At 38.0% G+C, this 27,367-nt stretch overlaps 1 protein-coding gene across 1 annotated transcript in view; it reads right to left on the minus strand.

The window, feature by feature from the left end:
• kif26b (kinesin family member 26B) overlaps positions 1-27,367 on the minus strand; it is a 171,154-nt gene that overhangs the window by 41,641 nt on the left and 102,146 nt on the right. Inside the window, exon 5 of the mRNA XM_002931509.5 lies at positions 18,251-18,434. Coding sequence (XP_002931555.2) covers positions 18,251-18,434 — 184 coding nt within the window. The remainder of the gene's footprint in view (positions 1-18,250; positions 18,435-27,367) is intronic.

Below are 27,367 nucleotides of genomic sequence, written 5' to 3' on the forward strand. Positions count from 1 at the left end.
CCACCAACCTAGAAGAGCTTTAACAACTTGCTCCATCGAGAGTTTTTCTAATACTAAATATGACATTAATCAATAAATTGAGTATCAGCAGCCTATATAGGTTATAGCTCTCCCATTTCTGAACCAAAAGTGAAAAAATATACACAAAATAAATTTGCCTCTGTTTTATAGAGGTAAGGATAATTCTGACTAGGATCCTTTAGCAGCCAAGTGGCTAATCAAAAATGCAGGTTTAACCACCAAATAACACAAAGACCTGGCTCAGTTCCAGCACCTACAGAGAATGTCAGCACCATCTATCAAGGTCCAGACATTTACCCAATGCCTATCTTTTGCAGCTGATATGAAACTTAGGGGCAGATTTGTTATGTGGTGTTGGCTACAAAATTTGCCACACATCAGCAGGCTTTGCAGCATAAAAATAGTGTCTTTTTTCTATGTATTTTTTCTTAGAGCATCTTCCACTGGATATAACAGTGTCAAATCTGGCATTTGGATGGCGTAAAATAGAACACACCTTGATAAATTTGCCATTTATTTATCTATTTATTTAGTATTACACAGTATAATAGCCTGTTAATGTTGTACTGCCAAGTGGTTGGATAAATCCTTTTAAGAAAATCTCTCCTCTCCAGTGGGATGGGAAATATGTGCAGTTAGTTTAGTTAGATAATATGTTTCGTCACTGACACAGTATCATATTTAAGTTCTAAAATAGCTATTTTGCCATATGCAAACTATAGAACATTGCTTGCATTTATTTAATTTATTATTTAATTTGTCAAAGACAAATTAGCACTTACATATTTTAGATTACTCCTGAACAAGAATAGTGGGAAATCTCCAAATATATTACACTTGGAAAATGTGCCAGGTAAATGTCTAGCTTGCTATCTAACAAGTTGTAAGATGTTTGCTATAGATATCTAAAATGCAATCTGTTTAGAATGTTTTTTCACATTACACATTTAATAGTACAAGTGTAAAATAACCGGGAATAATATTCCCTATATTATTTGGCAGTTCAAAAAATATGTTAGAGAAAGAAAATCATGTTGCAAAAGCTTAGACCCGTAGCTGCCCGTGACTTTCTGCCAGAAGTGGAGATGTATCACAGACAAAAGGAGAGCTACACATAGACTTGGCTAAAAGCCAGGCCCTCTTATCTGCCACTTTGTGTTGTTCTTCTCAGCCAATCTTTCCCAGCAGATTAATGGCCGCACGGCTCTGTATTTGAAAGAAAAACATGGCTCCTAAATGATAAAAGGGTTTTAGTTCACAGAAGTAAAAGACAACTTTTTACGATTAAGCCATCAGTAGCTCTGAATACAGCTACATATTCACAACTGTGATTGTTTCAAGGCAGAAAGTAGCCCATAAACTATAGGTCCCCATACACAGGCAGATTGTAGCTGCCGATATCAGTCCCTTGGACCGATTCGGCAGCTTATCTGCCCGTGTAGGGGCAGAAACGAGGGGCCTGGCCGACCGATATCTGGACTGAAATTGGCCAGATCTCGATCGGCCAGGTTAGAAAATTCCGTCGGATCGGGGACCGCATTGTCTCGTTGATGCGGTCACCGAACCGACTGCCCCTTGCCGCCAGTATAATTCAATCGTTTGGCCCCAGGGCCAGTTTTTTTAACTACACGCTCCCCAATATCGCCCACCTGTAGGTGGGGATATCGGGTGCAGATCGCCAAGCGAGCGGATCTCAGCGTGTATGGGGACCTTTAGTCTGGTGTTCAGTCCACTAAGGCTAGGCGGTTTCTGGGAAGGTAACAGTACTGTAGAAGTCTCTGAGTGCACAATAAAAAAACTGCCCATTTATTCCAGAGCATATAGGCAAAAAATTGCAACCTGCAAGGCTTTTTCATGCTTAACAGAATTGTTTGTACAGACTGTTAATATGTAATTTTTAAAAATTATTTTGTTAAAGAAGACATAGTTAATATTTATTTAAGATAGATCTAGACAATTCTTCTAAAAAATATATGAATAATGTTTTGGGTAAAGGCTTGTGAATTCCACCCTCCCCAACCTTGCACCTTTGTCCTGTATGTTTCCTAAGCACTTTTGCAGTGATGTTTTGGTTTTCTACCTTTGGTTTTAGCAATGTCTCTTCCTATTATTTCTTTGTCAGGCTTGATAGGTTTCCTTATGTTTGCACCTGTTTTCTTTAGAGAGGTATACTGGATGTTATCTAAACAAAAATTATATTGTGTTTGTGTGTCTTGCCCCACAATACTTATATATTAGTTACCAAAAGCTGTATCTGATTGGACACTACTTAAGGTGGCCATACACGTGGCGATCTGACAATGTTTCGTACGACCATCGGTCGCACGAAACATCGTAAGATCCGCCACACACCATTCAGGGCTGAATCGGCAGGTAAGGAGGTAGAAACAATAGGATTTCTACCTCCTTCTGCCGATTCAGATCTGAAGGGAGAATTTTGGTCAGGCGCCTTCTATGGCGCCCGATCAAAATTTTCCAACTGGTCCGATCGGCGAGTCGTCCAATATCAGCAGGTTCCTGCGATATCGGTCGACTCGCCGACATACCATACACGCACCGATTATCGTACGAAACGAGGTTTCGTATGATAATATCGGTGCGTGTATGGCCACCTTTAGTTTCATATGTACAGGGACATTTTATTTATATAGGTCACCTTTTTATCAGCAGCTAGCTCAAGAAGCAACTAACTACAATGCTTTAGCTGATGTTTTGTGAATCAAATATAAAATAAAAGGTCAGAGGAGCCCACAAAATGCCACTACCATTTACCCCTGTGCTAGCACATTACATAGAATATAATATACTCTGCTGCAGCACAAGGGGAGGCAACTCACAGTCTGCTTGTTAATGAACCTCAAACACTTGAGATTTAGCACAAAAACCTTGAATCACAGTAAAAACTTAAAGCCAAATGTTTATAAATTGGCCCCTAAGTATCCATGTCATGAGGTCCCTGGTGCTCCCTAGCCTCTGCATCTGTATCTAGGGGGCTTGCCAGGTGATTCTCACAAACCGCCCACCTCCCAATCTCTCTGCATGTGGTACCAATTATAGGCAGTGGCACATTCAGAGGAAGGTGTAACCTTTTGCACTTATTTCCAGCACTAGCACAAGTGCTGATGATGATGCAACGCTCCAGGCAATATGCATAAAACAAGGCGGTTTGCCTCTTTTACCACTTTGCATGTTGCCCCACACATTGTAAAAAAGTCATAGAGTCTCCCACAGATGGCAGTTCAGCCTCTGGGATGAATAAGTAACAAAATTGACAAACTATATCCCCTGGCCCTTCGGCAGCTAAATCTAAAACCCAGTGTTAAGGTGTTAAGAGTAATGGTTTCCTAGTAGTTGGGAGAGTAAAAGGTTGGCAATTAAAGCTGGTATAGAGTTGTATATAATAGATTACTGACTTCTTACTCAATTTAATAGTGTGACGATTCCAGTTAAAAAATCATGATCCAATGGCACGCCAGTAAGATGCAATGGAATAAGTAATTCAAAATGGCGATCTATAGGACAAATTAAAGAGAGTATGTGTCAGCATTCAGATACTAGAAAGCTCAAATATTCTAACACACCAGTTGTGACCAAAACCTCTTAACCCACGACACTAATACAGTCTGCTTGTTATGGTGACATGAGGGCTGAGGGCTGTCATGCTAAGTATCACTTTTCTATTTATGTTTTATACAAACAAAAGAATGAATCACAGAGGTCTGCATATCCTTCTATGCTAATAGGAAAGTTACACTGAAAGCACAAGAATCAATGCAAATGAATGAAGTATCCAAAAACATATAGGCAGGTTAATTGGCACCTGACTCAATTGCCTATAGCATGTGTGAATGAGATAGGGACCTTAGATTGTAAGCTCCTTTAGGGCAGGGAAAGATGTAAATGATGAATAATCTCTGTAATGTCTTGGCACTATATAAATAACAGAAAATAAATAGATATCCAGTTAACCATTCCCTGCTGTTTTAATGATAAAAAAAAGGTTAAGATTAATGGTAAGATAACAAGAAGTGACATTGTTTACAGATTAAGCTCATACAATCACATAGCTAAGGAAAAGACTGGGAGTCATCCAACAGACCTGCAGCTTTGTAAGCATTTCCCCATACTTGTCATCTTTTGTGGATAAAAGTCCTTTCCTCTGGAAATTGTTATAGCAAAATTATCCTCTATCCAGGCTAGAGGGCTCATCTACTTTCAGTCAAGAAGGTATATAAAGAGGAACGTAAGCCATGCATGTCTGACTTTTTGCCAATTAGCCTGTTTGACTGCAAAGCCTAGTCCATGTTGCTGTTGTGCCAATAAATGTACTTGCTCATTGAAAAAGGTCTTTTGATACAATTGTCATGAGTTTCTACGGATGAATGTTGGTCTCAATTAATTTCAAGGACATTGCAGAGATATCAGTGCATAATCGCTAGATTATGAGATATCCCTATTTTTTACCAAGTAGGAACAATGTGGTAAAACGTGAACACCAGGCAGTCTTATTATCACTAAATTGACAATAAAAGCAATAATGTTTGTATTTTGATTGTTATTGTATTGTTTTATCAGTTGTGTAATTGACCCCCCCCTCCCAAAGGTCTTTTCATGTATACATTGTAATGTTAGAAGTCAACTATTAACATACCCCCAACCCAAAATATATGTTTCCCTTATTTATTCTGAGTGTTTATAGCTCTACTACTCATATTAAATTATCTTGATCTGGGGTGAAATTGTTTCTATATCTTGTAACCAGTTAGACATTTTCAGATGCAGCGTCCTGTTGCTGTAACCCATCTAAATTCAGCAGAAAGAACTCACCCTGTGCATTTTCTGCACAGCATTGAAATAATAGATAATAGTATATTATTATTAAGTTATAAAACTCTCCACACTGATCGAAAGGGAAAAGAAGGAAGATACGTGTATCTATTTATCATGCATAAACAAATGTGGATATTAAAAAAAAAAAGCCTTCAGTTTACTGTTTGAGAAAAACCACATGAAACCCCAAACACTACATTTGTATCCATTATGTGCTGTGCTTGTGCTAATACCATTGCAATAGCAGTGGTTATTTTGCTTAACTCAGTTTGTGCAAGCTTTGGCAATACAACATTTCACCAGCTATAAAAGAGCAGGGAGAAGAAGTTACTTAAGTCTGCCTGGTTATTAGCAGCTGCTGTGTGACATGACAGCGCCATGCCCTGAACTGCATTATTCTGATTGATAGCAGGGACTTTAAGAGGCTTACGTTAACAGACAGTAATTTAATATTGAAAATATTGAACATTTTCTATTGTCAGTTTGGATTCTCTCCAACAGCCAATATGGAATAAGAGTCTGCTCAGATTTTTTAAACATTTTATAAAAATTTACAGAAACTCTAAAATATACAGAAAGTACAGAAAGGTATTTTCTACTGGCTTTTTACATAGCTTGATAATTATGATTTTTTGTTGATAATATTCAAAAGATAATTGAATTAAGAAAATGCAAAGAGCAAATGAGCAGTCTGTCCCTGCTATTTACTAAGAAGGCAAGATATACCCTTGTTCAACGTGAGTGCAATGAATAGGGTTTTTTTCTGAACATATTTGTTGCCAATTAGTAGGAAAAACCTATAGTTTTTGTTATTCCTGACCTAAACAAACAAGGAAATGTAAACCACTCCATGTTTGGTCCTTGTGAGGTAGATACCTAGATTACCAGTGCACAGGTAATCCTCCATGCATAATGGACTCCTGCTAAAGAGACAGTGACAGCAAAAAAAGAAAGGTAGGGCTGTATGCTTGTAATCTAGTTATCCATTCATATTTCTAGGCCTTTTCCCATGCTACACCCATCCTGAGAAATTCCCTTCACCACACCATCAGACACTAAAGCTCCTCAAGGCCTCTAAACACTCAATTCACCGCTTTATCCAATTATTATTTTACCCTCATCTACTTGTCCATTTTTCCTAATCTCCTAAATTCATTTAATCCACAAAATTTTCTCTCACTCCCTTTTCCTTTTTCAATAGTAATAATTTGTGAGTAGGGCCTTCAACCCCTCTGTGTGTTGCACTGTAATGTTTTTTGGAACATTTTGTGGGAGACTGTATTAAGAACAGTAGTAGTAATACATAGTAGTAAATAATATTTGTTTAGAAACTTTGCAAAATGACCTCTAACAAAAATGTTTTATTAACCAACTGATTTTGATGGGGAATGCATCTACCATGGGTCATTGGGCCTTTTAGAAATTCAGTTTAGTTTACTAACATCAGTAAAGGTACTTATATAAAATAGCAGAGCTAAACTGATCAGGTACAAGAAAAGTTTGCAAGTCACATTGTAACATGCAATTACTAATGCATATTACGGCATATTATGTCTGTTGTAGTTATATCTGTTAATAAATCAAGTTAACATTCCCCTAGGAGCCCCGTTTTCCTTTAGGGCTCTGGCACACGGGGAGATTAGTCGCCCGCGGCAAAACTCCCTGTTCGCGGGCGACTAATCTCCCCGAGTTGCCTTCCCCCTGCCATCCCACCAGTGAACATGTAAGTCGCCAGTGGGATGGCAGACGCGGCGGGGCGATTTCGCGAAATTGCCGAAAAAGACTCGCGAGTCGGGGAGATTAGTCGCCCGCGAACAGGGAGTTTTGCCGCGGGCGACTAATCTCCCCGTGTGCCAGAGCCCTCAGAGTCTGTAAAAGATAGAAATCAGTCTGTGGCACTGCCTATGTCCAGCTATTGGAGAATTTATATTTGTGGGGTTGTCTGGAATTAATTGCAGAGTGAAGGTATAAAATCTAAATGATCTAAATTTCCTTTTTCAGAATATTTCTATTTCATTTTTGGGAACATTTGTTGTAGCCCATGCTTCAAGGTTATTAAGTTCACAATTCATTGGTTTCTATGTTACCTTATAGGATGCATTAATTACTAATCAGTCATAAACTATATATATATATATATACCATATAGTCATTGGCACTCAGAGATATTTGCCGGGTGCTAACCAACAAAAGCATACTGTGTCCAGAGAAAGCACTCACCGCATCAGGTCTGCAAAGTATAATGCTTTATTCCATACCCATATCTACACGTTTCGATCCCCACAGGATCGTTGTCAGGATAGTGACAGGAATTGTGACACTTCAATAAATCAATAATTAATATTGGTATTTAGTGAAGTGTCTCACGTCCTGGTGCCGTGAGTGCTTTATATACCGTACTGTATTTTGTGAGCCAGTCACTGCAGACACCTTCAGGTACAGATCTTCACTGACAAAGAATTTTGGGGCCCTGGGTTGGTACATAAATCAAAATTCATAAGGCGTTATATTCTAATTCTAATTTCTATATAAATAGAAATGCTGTTTGCAATGTTCTAATGACCTCTTTGCCGTATTGCTATCATAGCATATTTTATCAGAACGCGGCCGGAATCCTTAGTGCCTGAAGCATCAGAAGGAAAGGGGCGAATTTATCGTGAGGTACATGCATGCAAGAACTTGGCTTATTTGTGTTTTATATGAACCTGTACCTGCAAAGTGAATAAAATCCAAGCAGGCATTTTTTCTTGATCTAAAGATTAGAAGCCATACTCACTTTGATTATCTACTGTGTCATGAAATTCCTTGAAAAAAGAAACTGTCAGAGGACACTTGAAGTGAATATTTTTCATGGATTTATCTTCTTATATAAATGCAAATGGAAGGGGTATGTAAATTTCATGATACAAAAAAGTGAAGAATGTAAGTTCATAAAGAATACAATATTCTCCCCAGTCTGGTGGCCCTCTACCTTAATAGAGGCCAGTGCCAGTGACAAAGAAATAGGACTGACTGTACTTGGAATACCTGAAACCACTAATCAAATGTGAAATGTTTTGATTAAATCTGTTCAGTGAGCCAAAGAGCTCTGAGTAAAATCTGAATCCATACTATCTTGGGGATAAGCTTGCTGCTGATTACCAGACCAAACTGAAATTTCACTCTGGGTCACATTGGATTTTTTATATGCTTTATTTTCTGAAACAGGAGAAAATGGCAAAATGTTATAAAAATGCCAAAGAAGATATCTTTATATTTACTTTAATAATTCTGACATTCTTCAGTCCAAAATGTGGTCTGAGTTAATAGTCAAGTCTTCAGAAAGTTAACTGTTTACCATTTCAGGATCAAAATACATTAGGAAAAAAATGTTGGTTTCAGCTACAGTTTAAATTTATAGAAATGTAAGAGAACCAAAACAAAGAAGGATTCAGTAAATGTGGCGGAAAATAGGTATAAACCACTGTTTTAGGTGTAAAACATTGTTTATTGCAGTTTGCAGAGAGAAACTATTGTGGAAAAATGCAACTGGTATTTGTATTATATAGCATATATTAGAAATCAAATAAATTATGATGATCTAAACAAACAGAAATTAAATCTATGCTACCCAGTGCCCTGGTAATCTAATTATTTATTCATGAGGACCAAACATGGAGAACTGTAGCTTGAATTCCCCTGTTTGCCTTGTTTAGCCCCACAGGGGGCAGACAGTGATGTCATGTCGGGGCTGGGAACAGGCATGGCTGTGACATCACAGGGATGGGCAAGTGGCATGGCAGTGATGTCACTGGGTGTCAGTCTCAGTGAGTACTGTCCGTTTTCCTAATTTGGAAAACCGGGCAGGAGGTATTGACCCAGACAACCCTTCGGTTGTCAGCCCAACTGGGCTGTCCGGGTCAAAACCGTACAGGTGGCAACCTTAGGTAAAACATATGTATGGCATAAGCCACTGAATTCTGAATTCATGTTGATAAAAAGTGATTTTTTGCTTTTATTTATTAGCTTCTGATATCCACTGTCACATCTATATACATATGGGTGTTTACTATAGTTGACATGGCAAATAACACAGACTATTTCATTTTATATATATATATATATATTGTTTCTGCTCCCTTTTCTCCTAATCGTGAACTTGTGCCTGAACGCGTCTCTGCACAATTGGTCTCAATAACCCATTGTGTCATTTTGTGCAAGGGTGATATATGAAACTAATACAGCTGTCAATGAAAAGTGAAAAAGGTTTCCCTGTTGTTTGCTAACAAAAAAGTGCAGTGATGTTCTATTAGGAGAGAACATCTTACAAAGAAAAATGATAATGGTTAACAGGCCACTTGCTCAGTCTATTGTCCCAATAATCCTAAACAGTATCTGTGATACGCCTGTGAAGCAAAATTAATGGCCTGTCCACCACACTACAGCAAGAGGACCTGCTTATTTTTCTGAGCTAATCTTCTCGGTCTGTCCCTTGGAGACAATAGATGCTGACTGTGCCTGCAGGAAGAGAACATTCAATTAATCACAGGCCCTTGGTTATTACCTCTAGTTTCGGAATGGTGCAAGATCATTCATCTTGCAGACCATGTCAACACGAGCTATTTAATTCTATGTTGACAATTATCTTTAAAGTTTCTAGCTCTAAAATGAGAAGAAACACCTTTTAGCTGCTGGCCATAGTCCTTGAGACATTTTAACCTCTTGGCTTTGCCAGGCAGTGTGTAATATGAAAAGGAATAGCAATAAAAATGATTTATTCATATACACAAAAGATCATATGTGTTGTTTACTAACCGCACTGCAGATGAATTCACCATGGTTTTTACCCACAATGCAGCATTTTCCCCATAATTACAGCATCACTGCAGTTGCCAAGGGAAGTTGCACCTGACACAATTGTCAAAACTGATGCAGTGTAAGATCTGAAAATTTCAAGTCCAGCTAGCATCACTGCGTCAATTAACCCTGCACTCTACAGCCTGGTTCAGTGGTGGTAGTAGTTCCAGGGTTCCCACAGCAGCCTGGGTCAGTAGGTGCAACTGCACTCAATTCAGAACAGAAGCTAGGAGGAATGCAGCTGTGCAAGAAGAACGTGTTCATGCAAGTACCTTCAATGAATGGGATTTTTCAATTGACTGTGGCCAAGCGCAACAGCGGTTCATATGCTCAATATGTACATATATAAATACAAAAAGAGGGAAAATAATGATCCAACTGAAAAGTTTTGGGGGCAGTATATAACCACACATGCCATATAAATACCATAAATGTTAGTATTTTTTGGCTACAGCATCCATGTGACTTTTCAGGATTTCTTTTCTGGCTATTGCATTTTCATGGTTTAGACAATATTTATTTTATGCACTTAGTTCTTATAGGCTCCAAATAAAAGGAAGTCATTTTGGTTGTTCTAAGAAAATAAACAAAGGGTTGACTCTGAGGCTCAATTCTCAGGATAACAAACTTGCAACCCACGTGTGGAATGCTTTTTCAAGTATAATTTAAATATAATTTTGTGACTTCTGCTTCTTTAAATACTGTAGTTGGACCTTAATGTAGGTTAACAAAAATGTAAAAAAAAAAAACTAAGCCCTGTTTAGTTGCAATGGGAGCCCTTGTTATTGCAGCTTTCAACTAAAGTTTGAAGATTTATGGGCTTATTTATTAATTTTCAAGTTTGTGAATTTGAGTTTGTTTTTCTAAACCGAATAAACTCACATCAAATTCTTGCTGGAATATAAAACTTGATTATCTTGAATTTTTCGAGTTTACGAGCTCTAAAAACTGGAAAACCTTAAAAAATTTGAGTTTAAGAATATGGCTTGACTTTGCCTATGACAACTGCCATTGACTTCAATAGAAACTCACAAGCTTTTACACACCAAATGTTTACATTTGTGGGGTTTTTTTTGCACTAAAGAAAATACCAGACATTCACGTTTTCGAACCATAACACGAAACACAAGAAAACTCAAATCAAGGAAAAAAACTCAACCATTGATAAATCAACCCCCTTAATGTACAAGTTAATCTTAAATAATGTTGCATAACTCGTCATGCTTTTGGATCTATCTATGGGGCTGATTCATCAAAGTACGAGTTCGAATCCTGAAAAATTCGGATTATATACAATAATTTCTGATGATGCAAATATCACGAAAATGTTTACTAAAAAATCGTATTAGTCACAATAATATCGCACTGGCGAACCTAAAGTCACAAAATTTTTGTATCCGAACGATCGTAAACGGCAGGAAAACCTTTCTGACTTTGATACTTCTGTACATGATTTTGGAAACCTCCCATAGGACTCAATGGAACTCTGCAGCTCCAACCTGGCCCAAGGAAAGTCATGATACCGAAGCTTGAATGAATCCAAAACTTTCGTACTCGGCGCAACAATACGATTCTGTTGCACAAATTTTGTCGCAAAGTACGAAAAAGTCGCGCAAAGTATGAAAAAGTTGTGCAAATATGCGAAAAATTCGCAGAAAATACACACAATACAAACAAATCCGAATTTTTTGTATTTCATACCTGTCGTACTTTAATAAATCAGCCCCTATATTTCTATCAGTAATCATTCGCATTTACTGCTTCTTGTAAACAGCAGTTAAAATGTGAACTTTGCTAAAATTGCCTGGTGCACAGATGGCTGTTTACCACATCTCATATTTAGTTTTTTCAGTGAAAAGGCAAGTCCATGGACAAAGGGCCACATACAGCCCAGATAAAACCACAAATGGGCCTTAACTATAGTAAATGTTTTTGTAAAATGACATAGCTCTGAATATCAGCACAGAATGTACATGAGCAAGAACATTACTGGGCCCAAAAGATTTTTAAAAAAAAAAAAAGTCCTCTACCTCGCACATTAGCTAAAGAAAATTACTCTTTTCTCATAAAATACTAAGATTGTACATACTATAGGTCAAGACCCTTGTGGTGCTATATATCTTTCTGGGCCCCTAGCTGCCACTGGGCGTCCTGTCTCTGCTGCTAGATCCTCGCTGACAGATCTTATTTTTCAATTTTAAAATACTTTATTAAAAGAGGGGTATTTAGACATTAAATAAAACAACAACCAAAACTAACAGTATTTATGTATGTATGTATGTATGTATGCATGTGTATGTATATATATATATATATATATATATATATATAATATATATTTATATATACTTTATATCCTTTTCATAGTGCATTTATGTTCCATGAAGGTGTGAATTATTAAAGATTCTTCTACTGAAGCAAAAGGCTGTTTCATTTCATCAATGTAAATGATTAATGGAGTCATAATCCTAGGAAAAGTTATTGCCACTCCATTTCCTGGCGACAGACTGAAAGGTCCATTGTGTGATATCAACATATTTCCTTTACTTCATTTGTTTCTGTTCTCTTCAAGGTATAATCCAAAGTAGAACCATATGGCTATCAGCAATTAAGCAGCACATCACACCTCCTGTTTATTTCTTTTCCTACCCTGGCTCATTCATTTATAGCATGTAAAGTCGGGTGTCTGCAGTCGTGTGCAATATTTTGAATCTCTTGAAAACGTCACCAGGAAATGTTGTACCAGTTAGAATAAAGGCAGCTTCCCCCATCTGCTTTTCATTACTACCAGAAAGCATTTAAAGAGCACAATAAAAACATAATGCTGAAAAGCACAATAACCCATATCAGATGTGCTGGCTTGGCATAGCGTATTTAGCGCCATATTGTGGATTAAACATGCACAAAACATTTGGGACTCGCGGCCACCAAACATTAACACTGTCATCACTGCAAGCAAGTGCTCCTTCTGAATTGGGGATGTTGTATGCTTTTATTTTGGTTTCTTAGAGGGATAATTCACCCAAAAAACAATTTTTTGCACATTAAATGATACTGTAATTCTATCATTCCAGACGATACAGATTTATTTTAAAATGTTCAGTGGTTGTAAATTACACACTCTGCACTCCTGGCTCTGACTCCTAAAACAAGTTTGCAAGCCAACTGATTAAAGACTGATAAAACCACTGATTTAAATTGCAATTATTCTATACATTTACATCTAACTTTATAACAGCTTACATTTTTTAAATTAGTGTATACTGAAAAGTTGCTCAGAATTATGCAAAAATAAAAAGAATCCGTTTCTGTGTACAGGACCGCTATAAGAAAATCCCTGAAGGAGGACTGTCATTTGATTTGAACACAGTCAATCCACATGGCTAAGAACTAACACCCGTAGGTGCACTTCCGGATCCCACTAGGTGGAGGCACTGCGCTAATAAGTACCAGGTACCCAGTCTCTCCCAATACCACTGCGGAGTGATTCAGGTTTGTCCCATGCCATCAGGTAAGTGCCACACATGAAGTGTAACACTGTCAAAAGTGCCAGAAGCGGTGAGGATAGGGTTACATACCTATTAATAATATATATACAAAAGGATGCACCAGAATTTGTGCTATTAAATCAGTAAATCCTTTATTTACAGTTGTTAGCAGAGCAAATAAGGGATGCCGCTATACAACATCTTGAGGGAGATTATTTGCATAAAGCTTATCATGTTTACAGTATTTATTTCCCCAACCCACTGACATTAGGCAAGGGAATTTCAGATTGGTAGTTGTGCCCATTCCACTTTATGACCCCCCCCACATACACACAATTCCACAGAACCTGTGTAAATGAGGGAGTGGCACAATAATTATAATAAGTCTCTGTTAGCATCTGTTTGTTCTGTGTTTTCTAGTTTCAATCTCTTTCATTTTTGTTGAAAAAGTAAATGTTTTACTACAGTACACTTAGGGGCTGATTTACTAATCCACGAATCCGAATCCCGAATGGGAAAAAATCGGATTGGAAACGAACATTTTGCGATTTTTCGTAAATTGTCGCGACTTTTTCGTAGCCATTACGACTTGCTCGTAAATTGTTGCGACTTTTTCGTAGCCATTATGACTTGCTCGTATATTGTCGCAACTTTTTCATAGGCATTATGACTTGCTCGTAAATTGTTGCGACTTTTTCGTAGCCATTATGACTTGCTCGTAAATTGTTGCGACTTTTTCGTAGCCATTACGACTTGCTCGTATATTGTCGCAACTTTTTCGTATTGAGCGCTCGTAAACAGCGGGCAAACCTTTGCGACTTTGCATGATTTTGGAAGCCTCCCATAGGACTCAATGGCACTCTGCAGCTCCAACCTGGCCCAAGGAAAGTCACGATACTGAAGCTTGAATGAATCCAAAACTTTCGTACTCGGCACGACGGCTACGAAAAAGTCGCTACAATTTACGAGCAAGTAGTAATGGCTACGAAAAAGTCGCGACAATTTACGAGCAAGTCGTAATGGCTACGAAAAAGTCGCGACAATTTACGAAAAAATCGCAAAATACCGATCATTACGAAAAAAACGCATTCGGACGCTTTTCGGACGTTCGTGGATTAGTAAATGTGCCCCTTAGGGTTCTATTTATTATGCTGTGTAAAATGAAATTTGACAAAAAAAACTATGTAAAAAGTTGTGTAAAATAAATAGAGAAGTTCTGGTGGAAGAAAAAACGCATAAAAAATTATGCAAAATGCATAAAAATGCTGCCTGTAATAAGAACATGAACGTTTAATAGTTTATTACTTTATTACTATTTTCCATTTACAAAATCTCCAGTAAATCTGTGAGACACCCCTCTCATGGACTTTTTAAAAAATACACTTTGCCTCAGTCAACTCTTGTTGAATTCAATTACTTTGATCTCCTGTTTGCCCCATATATAATATGTAACACATTAGAATACACGATTGCTAGTTTGCATTGCAACACATTTTGGAATGTATAATATACATTTCATTGAATCTGCCCTATAATTTTGGTCCAAGGCCTAATCATTAAATATTTACTAAAACTATATTACAAGTTGATCATGTATGTGATTTTTAAGCGCTCTCCACAGAATTCTGGATATTCCATTAGATGTTTTGGTAGCCTGAGGAAGTATTTTTCATTTTTCACTTTAAGACATGGATCCTTATTCTGTGGCACAGAAACCGAAGTACCAACATTTAGGGTGTTCTTTTGAAGTTACTTTTGAGAACAAATTTCCTGTTGGGTTCAAAAACATGAAGTCACTGAATGGGCTCTGCCCACTTTCTCTGACCTTGGACCACAGTTATATAGTAAAAACCACTGTGCAAAGTTTGGGGACCCTGGTTTTAATAATGTCTGAATGGCAGCAACTTAAATTTCCCCACCGAAAGTCAACGAGTGACATCTGATTAAAGAATGGCAGCAGTTTAAACCTATAAAAGTCAATAGGTGAATTGTTATTGGGGTTGGTGGGTGTGCCAACTTTTTCTAACCTTGAGTCGAAGTCACCCAGTGACAAACAGTGGGCACCCTGGCATAAATAGTGTGAGAATGACAGCATTTTAAATTTAAACCAATAAAATTCAATGGATGAAATCTGATTGGCTGTTAGTGGTCCAACCCACTTTTCCTATTTTTGAACTGCAGTCCCCCAATGACCAACTTTGCAAATTTTGGGGACTCAGGCATAAAAATTGTGAGACTGACAACATTTTACACTTCACCATTGAAAGTAAATAGGTTAAATGTTATTGGCTGTTGGTGGCTCTGCCCACTTTTTTCTAACTTTGAAAGGCAAATACCCATTGACTAACTCTGGAAACTTTAACAACCCTGGAATTAATATTTAAATAATGGCATCAGTTTAAATATAAACCAATGAAATCTAATGGGTGGAAATGGATTTGCTGTTGGTAGCTCCTCCCACTCATTCTAACCCTGAATATGTAGTCAACCAGTGACTGACTGTGCATAGTTTGGGAACCCTGACATAAATAGCACGAGAAAGGCAGCATTTTAAACAAAAAAAAAAATCAATAGGTGAAGTCTGATTGGCTGTTGGTGGCTCCACCCACTTTTTAAAACCTAAAAATGCAGTCCCCTAGTGACCCTGGTGTTAATACTGTGAGAATGGCAGCAGGTTGAATTTCCCCATTGAAAATCAATAGTTAAAATCTGATTGGCTGTTGTTGGCTCCACCCACTTTTTCTAACTCTGAACCGCAGTTACCAGGTGACTAACTCTGCAAAGTTTGGGGACCTTAGTATTAGTATTTAAAGAATGGCAGCAGTTTAAATTTAAACATATGAAGTCTATAGGTGAAATCTGATTGGTTGTTGTTGGCCCCGCCCACTTTTCCACACTTGGAACATAGTGACCCAGTGACAAACTGCAAAGTTTAGGGACCCTGACATTAAACATGTGAGAATGGCAGCAGTTAAAATTTCCCCACTGAAAACAATGAAAGAAATGTGAATGGCTTTTGGCGGCCCCGCCCACTTTTTCTAACCAAAGTTTGCAAACCCTGGCATCAAACCAATAAAAATCAATAGGTGAAATCTGATTTGGGGACCCTTCAACAATAAACTTGGCGCCCTCTGACAAGAAGTTTAAAAAACTGTTAGGTGAGTTTTATCCTTCATAACTACTTCCTGTATATCAACTGCATAGATTAAAGTGGAAATGTAGAATATATGGCACTGGAACACTGGTACTATTGTAGATTTTATAATGTCTGTATGTAAAGGGTTTGAGTTATGCACTAAACGGGGTCAAAATTTCAATTAAAGGCTGTACCCAACTTAGCCAGTAAAAATTATACTTGATGTCAATGATTAGGAAAGAGAGAACAGAGATAAAGCAACAGCCACAACCTGATGCCTATATCTGCATATATTTTTTTAACAATTTAACATTTTTTGTTAATAATAGCATGCTATTTGCAACATCCTGATAATCAATATCCTACTAAAAGGCTAGCAATAAAAAAAGATTATTAAAATAAGATGTTATTTAATGTTTTGGATGCCTAAAATGATTTCCAAAATGATATCTATAGATACTGAATGATTACTACAAAATACACAGTGAATTCAAGCTTGTCCTATTATGTTAAAATTTTGAGAGTACTTTCCATTTAATGTGATCTGATAAGGTCAAAAAGGGGAAGGACACCCATACTGTGACCTGTAACCTTGCTTTCTATTGCAGTGCTTCATTCCATCACTGTCTGGATCTTAAGCAGTCTAAGAAGAGTGTTATGCGTGGCAGGGTAGTGCAGGATAAATTAAGGGGGAGGATAATTGGCTGAAGTCCCCTGCTGTAATGGGCAACACCTGAGCCCAGCACTTGAAAGGTTGAGGAGAAATCAATTGAGTGCAGAAGAACAATTTTCAACAGCTAAATGATCATTCTCCATAAAAGAATCCAGTGATAATTAAAAATATATATGGTAATAAAACTAAAATATGGCAGCGAAAAAGATATGGTCTGGTGGTTTCATCAATATTCTGCATTAGATCATTAGCCAATGTGAGAGTGGCTTTTTAAACAAATGCGATGGCATTTTAACCCTGGATTGTTAATAGAGTGAGAAGAAAAAGTAATAAATGGTATAAGCATTTATTAATGGTGTAAAACACCATCATCAGCTAACAGTTTTGAAAAGGGAGAGATTCAGGACCACCACAACACAGTATATGGCATATGGTACATGTGTCCTAGCCTATTAACAATCTATACAGATTTGAACATTTCAATTATATTTAGGCAGTTGTGTTGCTAGCTATGGGCACCCAGAGAAAGTGACTATGGTTCACTCTAGCTGGCAGGAGGGAAATAAATAGGGAAAATTAATAAGAAAAAGTATTTTACATGGATTTCTTATTTTGGCTTATAGTATATTCTAATGGTGTTAACATTAGAAAGATAGAACATGGGAAAATGAGATGCAAATCTGTAAAGAAAAAGAACAAAGCAGAAAATAGAAAAGGGGATCAAACCATGGAAGAGAGATGATACATGCATGATAAATTATCCTTTGTTTTTGGCCTTCCACATACCTAGCAATTTAGGTATTGCTAAATGGTTACTACACAGTACTACTACAGTACAAATTAGGACCATTTTTTAGATTGCCTGGCTTTCAAGATCAGTTGAAGCCCCATTTTAAATTGATGAGCCAGTGTATTCCTATCAGTGTACAAGGCTGCTTCAATTGTTTTCCATGAGAAGACATCTAGCAGGCCTGCTGGCACAGAGTGAGGACTATCTGAAGGGAAAGGACCCTACAATGAGCACAAAGTGGCAAGGGATGTTGTACCTTTGATATAATACAACATATATATGTACAGCAGCAATTTTTACAGGCTATAGTTGCACTTCAAAATAAAAATAACAAAATCATCCCAAATGAATATAATTTTTATATCATGACAGTATTTGAAGATGGTTTGTTATCACAAATGAACAACTTTAAAATGTATATTAAATTTGAATCATGAAATTAAATATGACATTATTTCTTATACTTAATACCTCACCTTTCCCAGTCCTGGGTTGTCTTTTACTTTGTTGACTGCCCTGAGAAGGCATGGCGGTGCAGGTGGCGGACATGTCTGAAGAATACCACAGAAGCTGGTGGAAAAGAGTGGCGTTTCGGACACTAAAGAAGGAGTAGTCCTTTGTTTCTTCTTTTTAGAGGAGAGATTTAATTTCTGAGCAGCCCTGTAAAAACATTACCAGTTAATGAAGATGTTAACAGAAATGCAGGGCTTAATATGAAATGACACACTTCAGGGTTTAATCCTTTCACCTGTTACCAAAGCACAGGGTAGCAGTGAGAAGACAAATCTATAGACACAACAGCAGGCCACAGTTTGTGATTATGGCAACAAAAAGTGCAGTTCATTTATTGCTGTAATTTTTTTCTCCAAACCATTTGCAAATGGCTCTCTGAAAACTACATGTAACATCCACATGCAAATGATTATATAAATATTTATGCCTTGATACAGACTGAAGCAATTTCAAGCAAAGTGAATTACATTACAACACTATACAGTGCTGGCTAAACATGAGCATTAGAATAAATGAATGATGTGAGAATTAGAGGCCACTTAGCCTATGCAAATTGTGTTCTAAACTGTGCAGTTGTTCTGTATTAGGCAGTAAATATAAGCTTTATATATCAATGGTTTCCAAAGCTGTCCTTGTAACCCATGAACAGTGCATGTTATCTACAAAGGATAGCTGGGTTATAAGGCATGCCTGATTTGCCCCACTGACCTTTTCTGATATTATTTCAACACCTTCACATCAATAACTGTTTTTTAAATGACCTTTCCTTGTATTTGTCTGACAGAAACATAAAGTAGCAAATGTACGATTACATTACCATGTGCAGATTCTGCCTTGTGTATAGAAGTGATGGTTTGTCTCCATTTTTGTCATGATCTAAAGCCTGTCACTCTAAGGAGGCATTTACTTTCGTAATTTTTTTTTAACGATTTGTATATTTTGCACTAAAACTTACATTTTTCATGGGGAAAAAACGTCACCATTTATTATGCGTCAAAACGGCAACAAATCTGAAAGTAAAAATACGGCATCTAAAAGCTGTCTATGTCATGTAGAAGTCTATGGCAGGTGTCTTTTCTACAACTGGATAATATTTGTATGCTTCATGGTTTCAAATTTCATTTGTGCAGCAAAACAGAAAAATGTGTGTTTTCTCACATTTTTCATTAGTGCTTTTTTTAAAAAGGCTGTTTTAATAAATCACTTGGCATTTGTGATTTTAAAAAATTTAGATCTGGTACCAGAGAGCTAGAAAAGACAAAAAACAGGCACAGAGAGTACCTGAGGCTAATACCACAGAAGATACGTGCCATACGATCCTACGTGTGTCTGCACCTGAATTATTGGAATACGCCTGGGTGCAGGCACATGTAGACAAAATCCGCATAATCGGCATGGTGTGGCAAGCTGTATGCTTTCTCATATATCCAATTATTGAATTTAAGTCTATGAAACAGATACGTTAACCATCTGGGAAAACTCTTATGACCATGTTTGCCATAGGTGCAGGTCTTATTGCCAGCATGTAAATAATACAACTGTCAGTTGCATCTTATTGCTGGGAAACATGGGAAAATGCATGTCAATATATAAGCCACAATTCACTCCCAAATAACTACATTGACTTCACAGGGAAACACCTGGGGGGGCCAAGGTGTCCTCCTTACCTAACCACCTGGCCTTGCATGTATGTATGTACAGGTATGTTTGTATATTTTTCATTTTTTTATTAGTGGCGTTATCGATAGCAACCAAGCTGATCTTTGCTTTCAGTTTCTAATTTATACTGTTTAACTGTTTAAAGCTTATTGGAAACTGAATTTTAGAATCTATGTTAGTAAAGAGGTGATGCTAGTCAGGGGCGGGCCGATGCAACCGGGCGCCCTAGGCAACCCAGTCGGCTGCCTCGCCCCTGCACCGCTACATCGCACCCCCCCGTGTGTTTTAACGCGCATGCGCAGTTCGAGTGCGGGGGGGGGCACGGCGCGGTGTGTGATGTGCGCTATGAAGCGGCGCGACACAATCTGTACTAGGGGTATGCAGGAGAGGCTGCTGCCTGGCGCCCCCCAATCGTTGCGCCTAGGCAGCTGCCTCTTCTGCCTACCCCTAGTTCCGGCCCTGATACTAGTGATGGAGCATGACAGAGGCATACAGTATATTAATAAAGTAATTAAAAAGTGCTTGCATATTAATGCATCTGGTTTCTTCAGATATAGTCCTGCACTGGCTGCTGCATAAATATCACGGTATGCAAATGAATAAATCAAGTTGCTTTAGACTTACTCCTACTAGATACTGTAGACTGAAGACTTTGTAATAATATCTAATACTATCATAAGAAAATCCAAAGACCCTGAAATATAATATAGTATTTGCAAGCTTACAGGGCAAACTGACTCTCTGAACTTTCTGAAAGCAGACCTCTATCACTAGTTTATTACGTGGATGAAAAAGATACATGTGTTTGTAAGTAAATTTAATAAAATCTAAGCCAGACATTTGCCAATTAAAGGCCAGGTTGCCTGGTTACAACTCAGCAGCAAGAACCAAACAGTTCTGTGATTTGTACAGACAAGAAAATGAACCTCAAATGACAAGGATAGAAAACCTTTCATTCAGTACCTGGATTAAAAATTCTCTAAGGTGTTAAAGTAATTTCCCTGCAGACACAAGCACACTGAAAGATCAGGAATATATTCTTTTCTGAAAAATATCTCTTCATCTCTAGCTGTGAAATGTTATAGAGATGTAAACTAAACAGCCATTAATATTTTATATAATTAATTATTAAAATGTGTTTGACTTTTCTATTGAGAGAAAATAATTATCTAGAGAAGAGAAAAAAAGTGCAATAGCAAAAGATCATAAAGTGTAACTAGATTTGAACTGAAATGTCATTACAAAAGTAGTAATCTGCACATAGGTCACACTTAACAACAAAGAGCTGGAAGACATTTTATAGGTGATATGAATGTCAAAAATGGCACACACATACTTACTCACAAGAGATTAATAGCTATAGCCTTAAGGCCTTATTCCATCTAGAGTTCTATGCGTGTTAAGTTGTAGTTTGGTTGGAGCAAAGCAATCAGTGGATTGGATCTGACTACATATTGTGAGCAAACCTAATCTGGTTCTTACAAAAATTAGTTTGGCAATTTGGCATCTAAGTAGCTGGGCATCTAAAAAAAAAGCTGGAGGCTGTGTTACTAAAGGTGGCCATACACGGGCAGATTTAAGTTGCCGATTCGAGACCTTTAGAACAATTTGGCAGCTAATCTGACCTTGTGTGGGGCCCCTTGACAAGCCTCTATGAAAATCGGCCAGGTCCGCTTTGGCTCACTGATGCAGTCCTCGGTCTGTCGGCTCCTATACAGGTCACTGTAATTCAATCGTTTGGCCTTGGGGAAAATTATCTAATTAGCCTGATATAGCCCACCTTAGGTGAGGTTGCCTCAGTAAGGCAGAGCAGAAGAAAGTAATCTCCAGGTCATTAAAGGATAATGAAGGTGCATTTTAGGTTCATACAAAGATACATGACTCTGTCATGTCCATTTTATTTTATACAGACAGCACCCTAGAAGCCAACCTAAGGTCCCATTTAGCCTTCACAATGGAGATAATGCTCCACTTGTTATCATTTGGTGTAAAGATGAATTCAGGGCAAAAAGAAAAAACAGCACCGGATTATTATCCCCCTTATGACATGGGGTTGGTTGACATCTCTGCTTTACTGGCCTTCTTACTAAATTCCAAAATGTGACTCACACTTTAACATTAAGGCATATTCACTGTTTTATACCATGACTTGTTCTAAATCTATCAACAAGGTTCGTGTTAACTGCAAAATTCAGAATCTGCCCAGACTGTGCCCCAGTCTGCCCTATCTGCACCTTTTTACCTGGTGGCTTTTTGGGTAGAGCCACCCATTTTAACTATAGCACTTCTTAAATGCATTAGGCTTTGATCCCAACAGCAGATGTGGCAACCCATCCCAAACTCTTGAATGAATTATGTGCAGGAGTTCTGATCACACACATTTTCCCTTCTATCAGATTACAGATTTTAATGGGTAAACTTTTCTTTCCTTGTGCTTTTACAAAATACTTATTACTTATGAAAGGACATCTACCCTGTCACTGATATAGTTTAGTATAGATCTAGTATAGATCTGATAGGCCTTAATTATTAATGTATGCCTCATATACACAGTCCAGTCCATAGGTCACAGTACAAAAAGCTCTTTCCACAACATCAAATATAAGTGTGTATGTAGCAAATTAGTCACTACTCATACATTCAAGTAGGAACAATTTATAATTCTTTAGATTTAATTTCCTTACATTGCAGTTCCCTCTGATTCCATTTCTTGGAAATGATTAATTTCTGTCAATTTGCAAGACACCAGAACCTTCAGAAAGCTGATAGAGTAAAGAACTATTTACCTTAATAAAATGCTTTTTCTAATACATACTAAAAGTTAACTTCAGGGTGAACATTGTGTTTTTTTAAGTAGTCTATGGGGCTGATTTACTAAGACACGAATTCGAATCCGAATTGGAAAAATTCTGATTGGAAAACGAACATTTTGCGACTTTTTCGTATTTTTTGCGATTTTTTCGGCGCCTTTACGACTTTTCGGAAATTGTCGCGACTTTTTCGTAACCATTACACGAGCTTTTCGTAGCCATTACGACTTGCGCGAAAAAATGCGAGTTTTTCGTAGCCATTACGACTTGCGCGAAAAAACGCGAGTTTTTCGTAGCCATTACGATTCGCTCGTATCTTGTCGCGACTTTTTCGTATTGAGCGCTCGTAAGCGGCGGACGAAACTTTCAGACTTAGCATGATTTTGGAAGCCTCCCATAGGACTCAAAGGCACCCTGCAGCTCCAACCTGGCCCAAGAAAAGACACCATACTGAAGCTTGAATGAATCCGAATGTTTCGTACTCGTCGCGAAAGCTGCGAAAAAGTCACGACTTTTCACACAAATTTTAACGCTACAAAAAAACTAATTTATACATTATATAAATATATTATGAGAAAACCTGCTTTATCTGTGAATTAATAAATTGCAGCGCTCCCTGGCCCTCATCACATTAAGGGCAATGGTTCTTGGGTTGTTTTGTTGCCTGAGGCAAATAAAAGGATGTAATTGCACAAAAAAATCAGCAGCCAGGATTAGCATTTCAGTACACACATTAGGAGTCATTCTAGTGGTGATTCCAGTGATTACTTACAGAAGGTCATTTTAGGCATTCTGTTGCCTGTGTTTTGCAACATGCTTTACAATATATACAACTAAGTACAGATGGTTCACTAACCCCTAAGTGAAAAAGGAAAAAGAAATGCCCCTTTTTGACTTGAGCTGAACTGACAAAAAGTAGTAAAAAGATATTTTCTTACACACACATGCCAGATTACACGGATTGAAAGGAAACCATTTTACTCTGACAAAGCTTTTTCCAACATTCCTTAGGTTGACGCTCCTACAGTCTGAAGTGTGAACAAGTGAACAATGTGGGTGCTTACACTCTGAGCCTGATGTGTGAACAATGTAAGGGGTGCACAATTCAGGGATTAAAAGGTGTGAAATCAAGTTTACTGACAAAGCTTTTCCCAACATTCCTTAGGCTGACACTGTAAATTAACCCATCTTTTTCCCTTGTGATGTGATGAATTGTTGCACATGAATACCCTCTGGGAGAGACTGGATCATTCTAAGGCAGTGCTGTCCAACTTCTGTGGTACTGAGGGCCGGAATTTTTCTGCCATACACGGTGGAGGGCCAATAATGGAAGTCAGTTTTGACCAGTATGTGCCATACTATGTTCCCACTATGCCTGCCCTATGCTGCCTGTGTGTTCCATACTCTGCCCGCCCTATGCTGCATGTGTGTGCCATACTCTGCCTGCTCTACAGTGCCTGTGTGTGCCATATTCTGCCTGCTCTACAGTGCCTGTGTGTGCCATACTCTGCCTGCCCTACAGTTCCTGTGTGCCATACACTGCCTGCTCTACAGTGCCTGTGTGTGCCATACTCTGCCTGCCCTACAGTGCCTGTGTGTGCCATACTCTGCCTGCCCTACAGTGCCTGTGTGTGCCATACTCTGCCTGCCCTACAGTGCCTGTGTGTGCCATGCTCTGCCTGCCCTACAGTGCCTGTGTGTGCCATACTCTGCCTGCCCTATGCTGCCTGGATGTGCCATACTCTTCCTCACTTATTCTGCCTGTATGTATGGCACACACAGGCAGAACAGGGCAGGCAGAGTATGGCACACACAGGCAGAACAGGGCAGGCAGAGTATGGCACACACAGGCAGCATACAGTGACACAATGCTGGCACTGCTCCTACAGTCTGAAGTGTAAACAGGTGAACAATGTGGGTGCTTACACTCTGAGCCTGAGGTGTGAACAATGTAAGGGGTGCACAATTCAGGGATTAAAAGGTGTGAACAGTACAGGGGATTACATGTTTAAACAATACAGGGGTTTACAGCCTGAATCTGAGGTGTGAACCATGCAGGGGCCATTTAACCTCAGTACTGATACCATTTAAAGCTTACACAAAGGTAAACACACAGAGCAGCCAGACAGGTGGGGGGAGGCGCACAGAGAGGGGCCACGGGCTGGATGCAACCCATGGGCTGCCATTAGGACAGCCCTGCTCTAAAACATAAGGGGGGCAAGTATCTGGTGTCTGCAGCACAAGCAGACTATCATGGTATATCAGGTATGTCTATTAAAAATATATATATTTCTTTTTGGCAGTTCAGGTAGTGTTTATGGACCTTTTTTACATAGGCCAAACAGAATAAGCTCTGTCAAAAAGGTGGGGTATATTTTCCCTTTTTTTAACAATAGATGCTACCAATCTAAAAATGTGTGTCATGCTTTAAAACAAGATGCCAGAGCAGTTATACTTAGAAAATGAGCTGTGTCCTTTCCCATGTTAAAGTCTCCCTGGCAGTTAATTGTTAGCAAGGGTGTAAGCAGGGTCAGACTGGGGGGCTGGAGGGCCCACTCAAGCTGCCACCCCAGGGGCCCCGCACCCCCCAAGGTGCTCCCGCCAGCCGCTTTTCTGGGAGGTACAGGGAGTTTGGAAACGAGAAAGAAAGTGTCCTCAGAATCAAAGAGTGGTACAACTTGTATATAGTGTTACAGCTGTAAGAGAACTTGGGGTTACAATAAAAAAGGCCCTTTCACTGGAATGATGCACTACTGTCTCAGAGCATTACTAAAGGGGAACCTGTAGGTTTTTTTCTTCATCTTTTATAAAGAAAACAACTTACACAATTTATAAACCATTAAACCTTCAAATCTATTTAAGACATTGCAAGTTGGAGCCTATAATTATACTTGTGTATACAGTTGGGTTTCGCAAGCAGAACACTGAGATCAAGGAGACCCTCTCTTCACTTTTATGACTAGGTGGGCTTATTACAGGTTCCAGGTATGACAAAGTCTAAATTCTTATTTTCTAAAGCCTGAAAGTAAACCTTTAAAGTAAAATTCTGTCCCAGATCAAAAAATGAATGCTTTATTTTTTGTTGAAGAATCAATACTTTTTAGCGGCTAAGTATGATTCAAGGCCAAAATATATTTAACATATGCCATAAAAAGAAATTTACACAGGCAGCAAATATATGCTAGGTTCAACTGTTAAATGAATATCATTTACAATAAAGTAACATCCCAGGAAAGCAGAGAAACAATGGGCAGTGATTGTTTTGGCTATGCAGCAATTATATTACTTACATGCTGGCCAGTCCATCCCCACTGCTGTCCTGAGACTAACCACACCTTCCTTCCTATTTCTGAACAAGGTTTGAAAACAGAAGGTCATTTTGAAAAAAATAAAATATCCTAGAGCCACGGGTCAGGGGCTGTGAATATTAAAAAGCAAAATACCGAAAGATGTATAATCCATAAAGAGTATAAAGTCTGTAGTCTGAAGGATTCCACCCATCGGTCTTGATAATTCCATTCCATGAATGAACACACAGCTTGCAGTGTAACACTGAATCAGCATGAGAAGCTGATGCTGAGAAGATGAAACATCATCTCATATGCATCCTACTTCCGCTGTGCTACATGACAGAACAGACACTGTAATAGTGAGAGCGATATACACAGTCAGCAACATTTCCCTTTTTCATCCACTTGGCTTTTGGAACCATTATTACTGTAGTAACTGTAACACATGCTTATATAAGCATATCGCTAAGGCCTCTGTTTAGTAATAAGGTAATCCGTCTTAAAACTAAAATACTTAATGATTAACAATTTGTTGTTATATAAGGACGAGCAAGGTTTTTTAAAGGTGTAATATACAGAATAAGAGCAAACAAAGTGACAGAATTGTAGATCTTGGTATGAGCATTCTAAAACATTGTATGTTAAGGGTAAAAAATAAATGAAGAAATAAAAATGCGATTTGTTGCTCAAATGTTGGTTAAGACAGGCTGTATACCAAAGATATATTATAAAGATGAGGGGAAAATCTGATGGATCAACTTTATATAAATTCTTGAATTTAAACCTGATTTTTTTTTTTCACTTATGTGTTCTACCAACAAAAAAATCTGTAAAAAATGTTGAGAATTTTGGCAGGCTGGTGGTCTAATAATACAGACATAGGTAAGGTCCCCTCTGCTGGCCCTGCTCTTTGTGTATGTCTACATGTCAAAAGTTGCCCTCATCAACTCCCACTTAATAATAAATAGGGTCAAAGCATAAAAAAAAAATCAATTCAACATAAAGCACATTGCAGTTACAAAAAAAGAGCAGGTCTATAATTAATATGTGTAACTTTGAAAAATACACAACAGACATCTTACCTTGATGTCTTTACCATTGAATACATTATTTAAGAATATATTTTAGACAATACTATTTTAAATTTGAACCAATAAGCTAAGATGAGATTTAATGAACGTAAATGGGAGGCTATGCCTTTGCCATTTTACTTTTAGCTTGTGACTTTCAAATCTATGCAGATCTCTAATCAATCCTTTAATATTACTGAATAAGAAACCCTGAAATGTTATTCTTTTTACTTCTTATTCTCTGATAGTTT

Source organism: Xenopus tropicalis, chromosome 5 (genome assembly GCF_000004195.4).
Source record: "Xenopus tropicalis strain Nigerian chromosome 5, UCB_Xtro_10.0, whole genome shotgun sequence".
Classification (NCBI taxonomy): Eukaryota; Metazoa; Chordata; class Amphibia; order Anura; family Pipidae; genus Xenopus; species Xenopus tropicalis.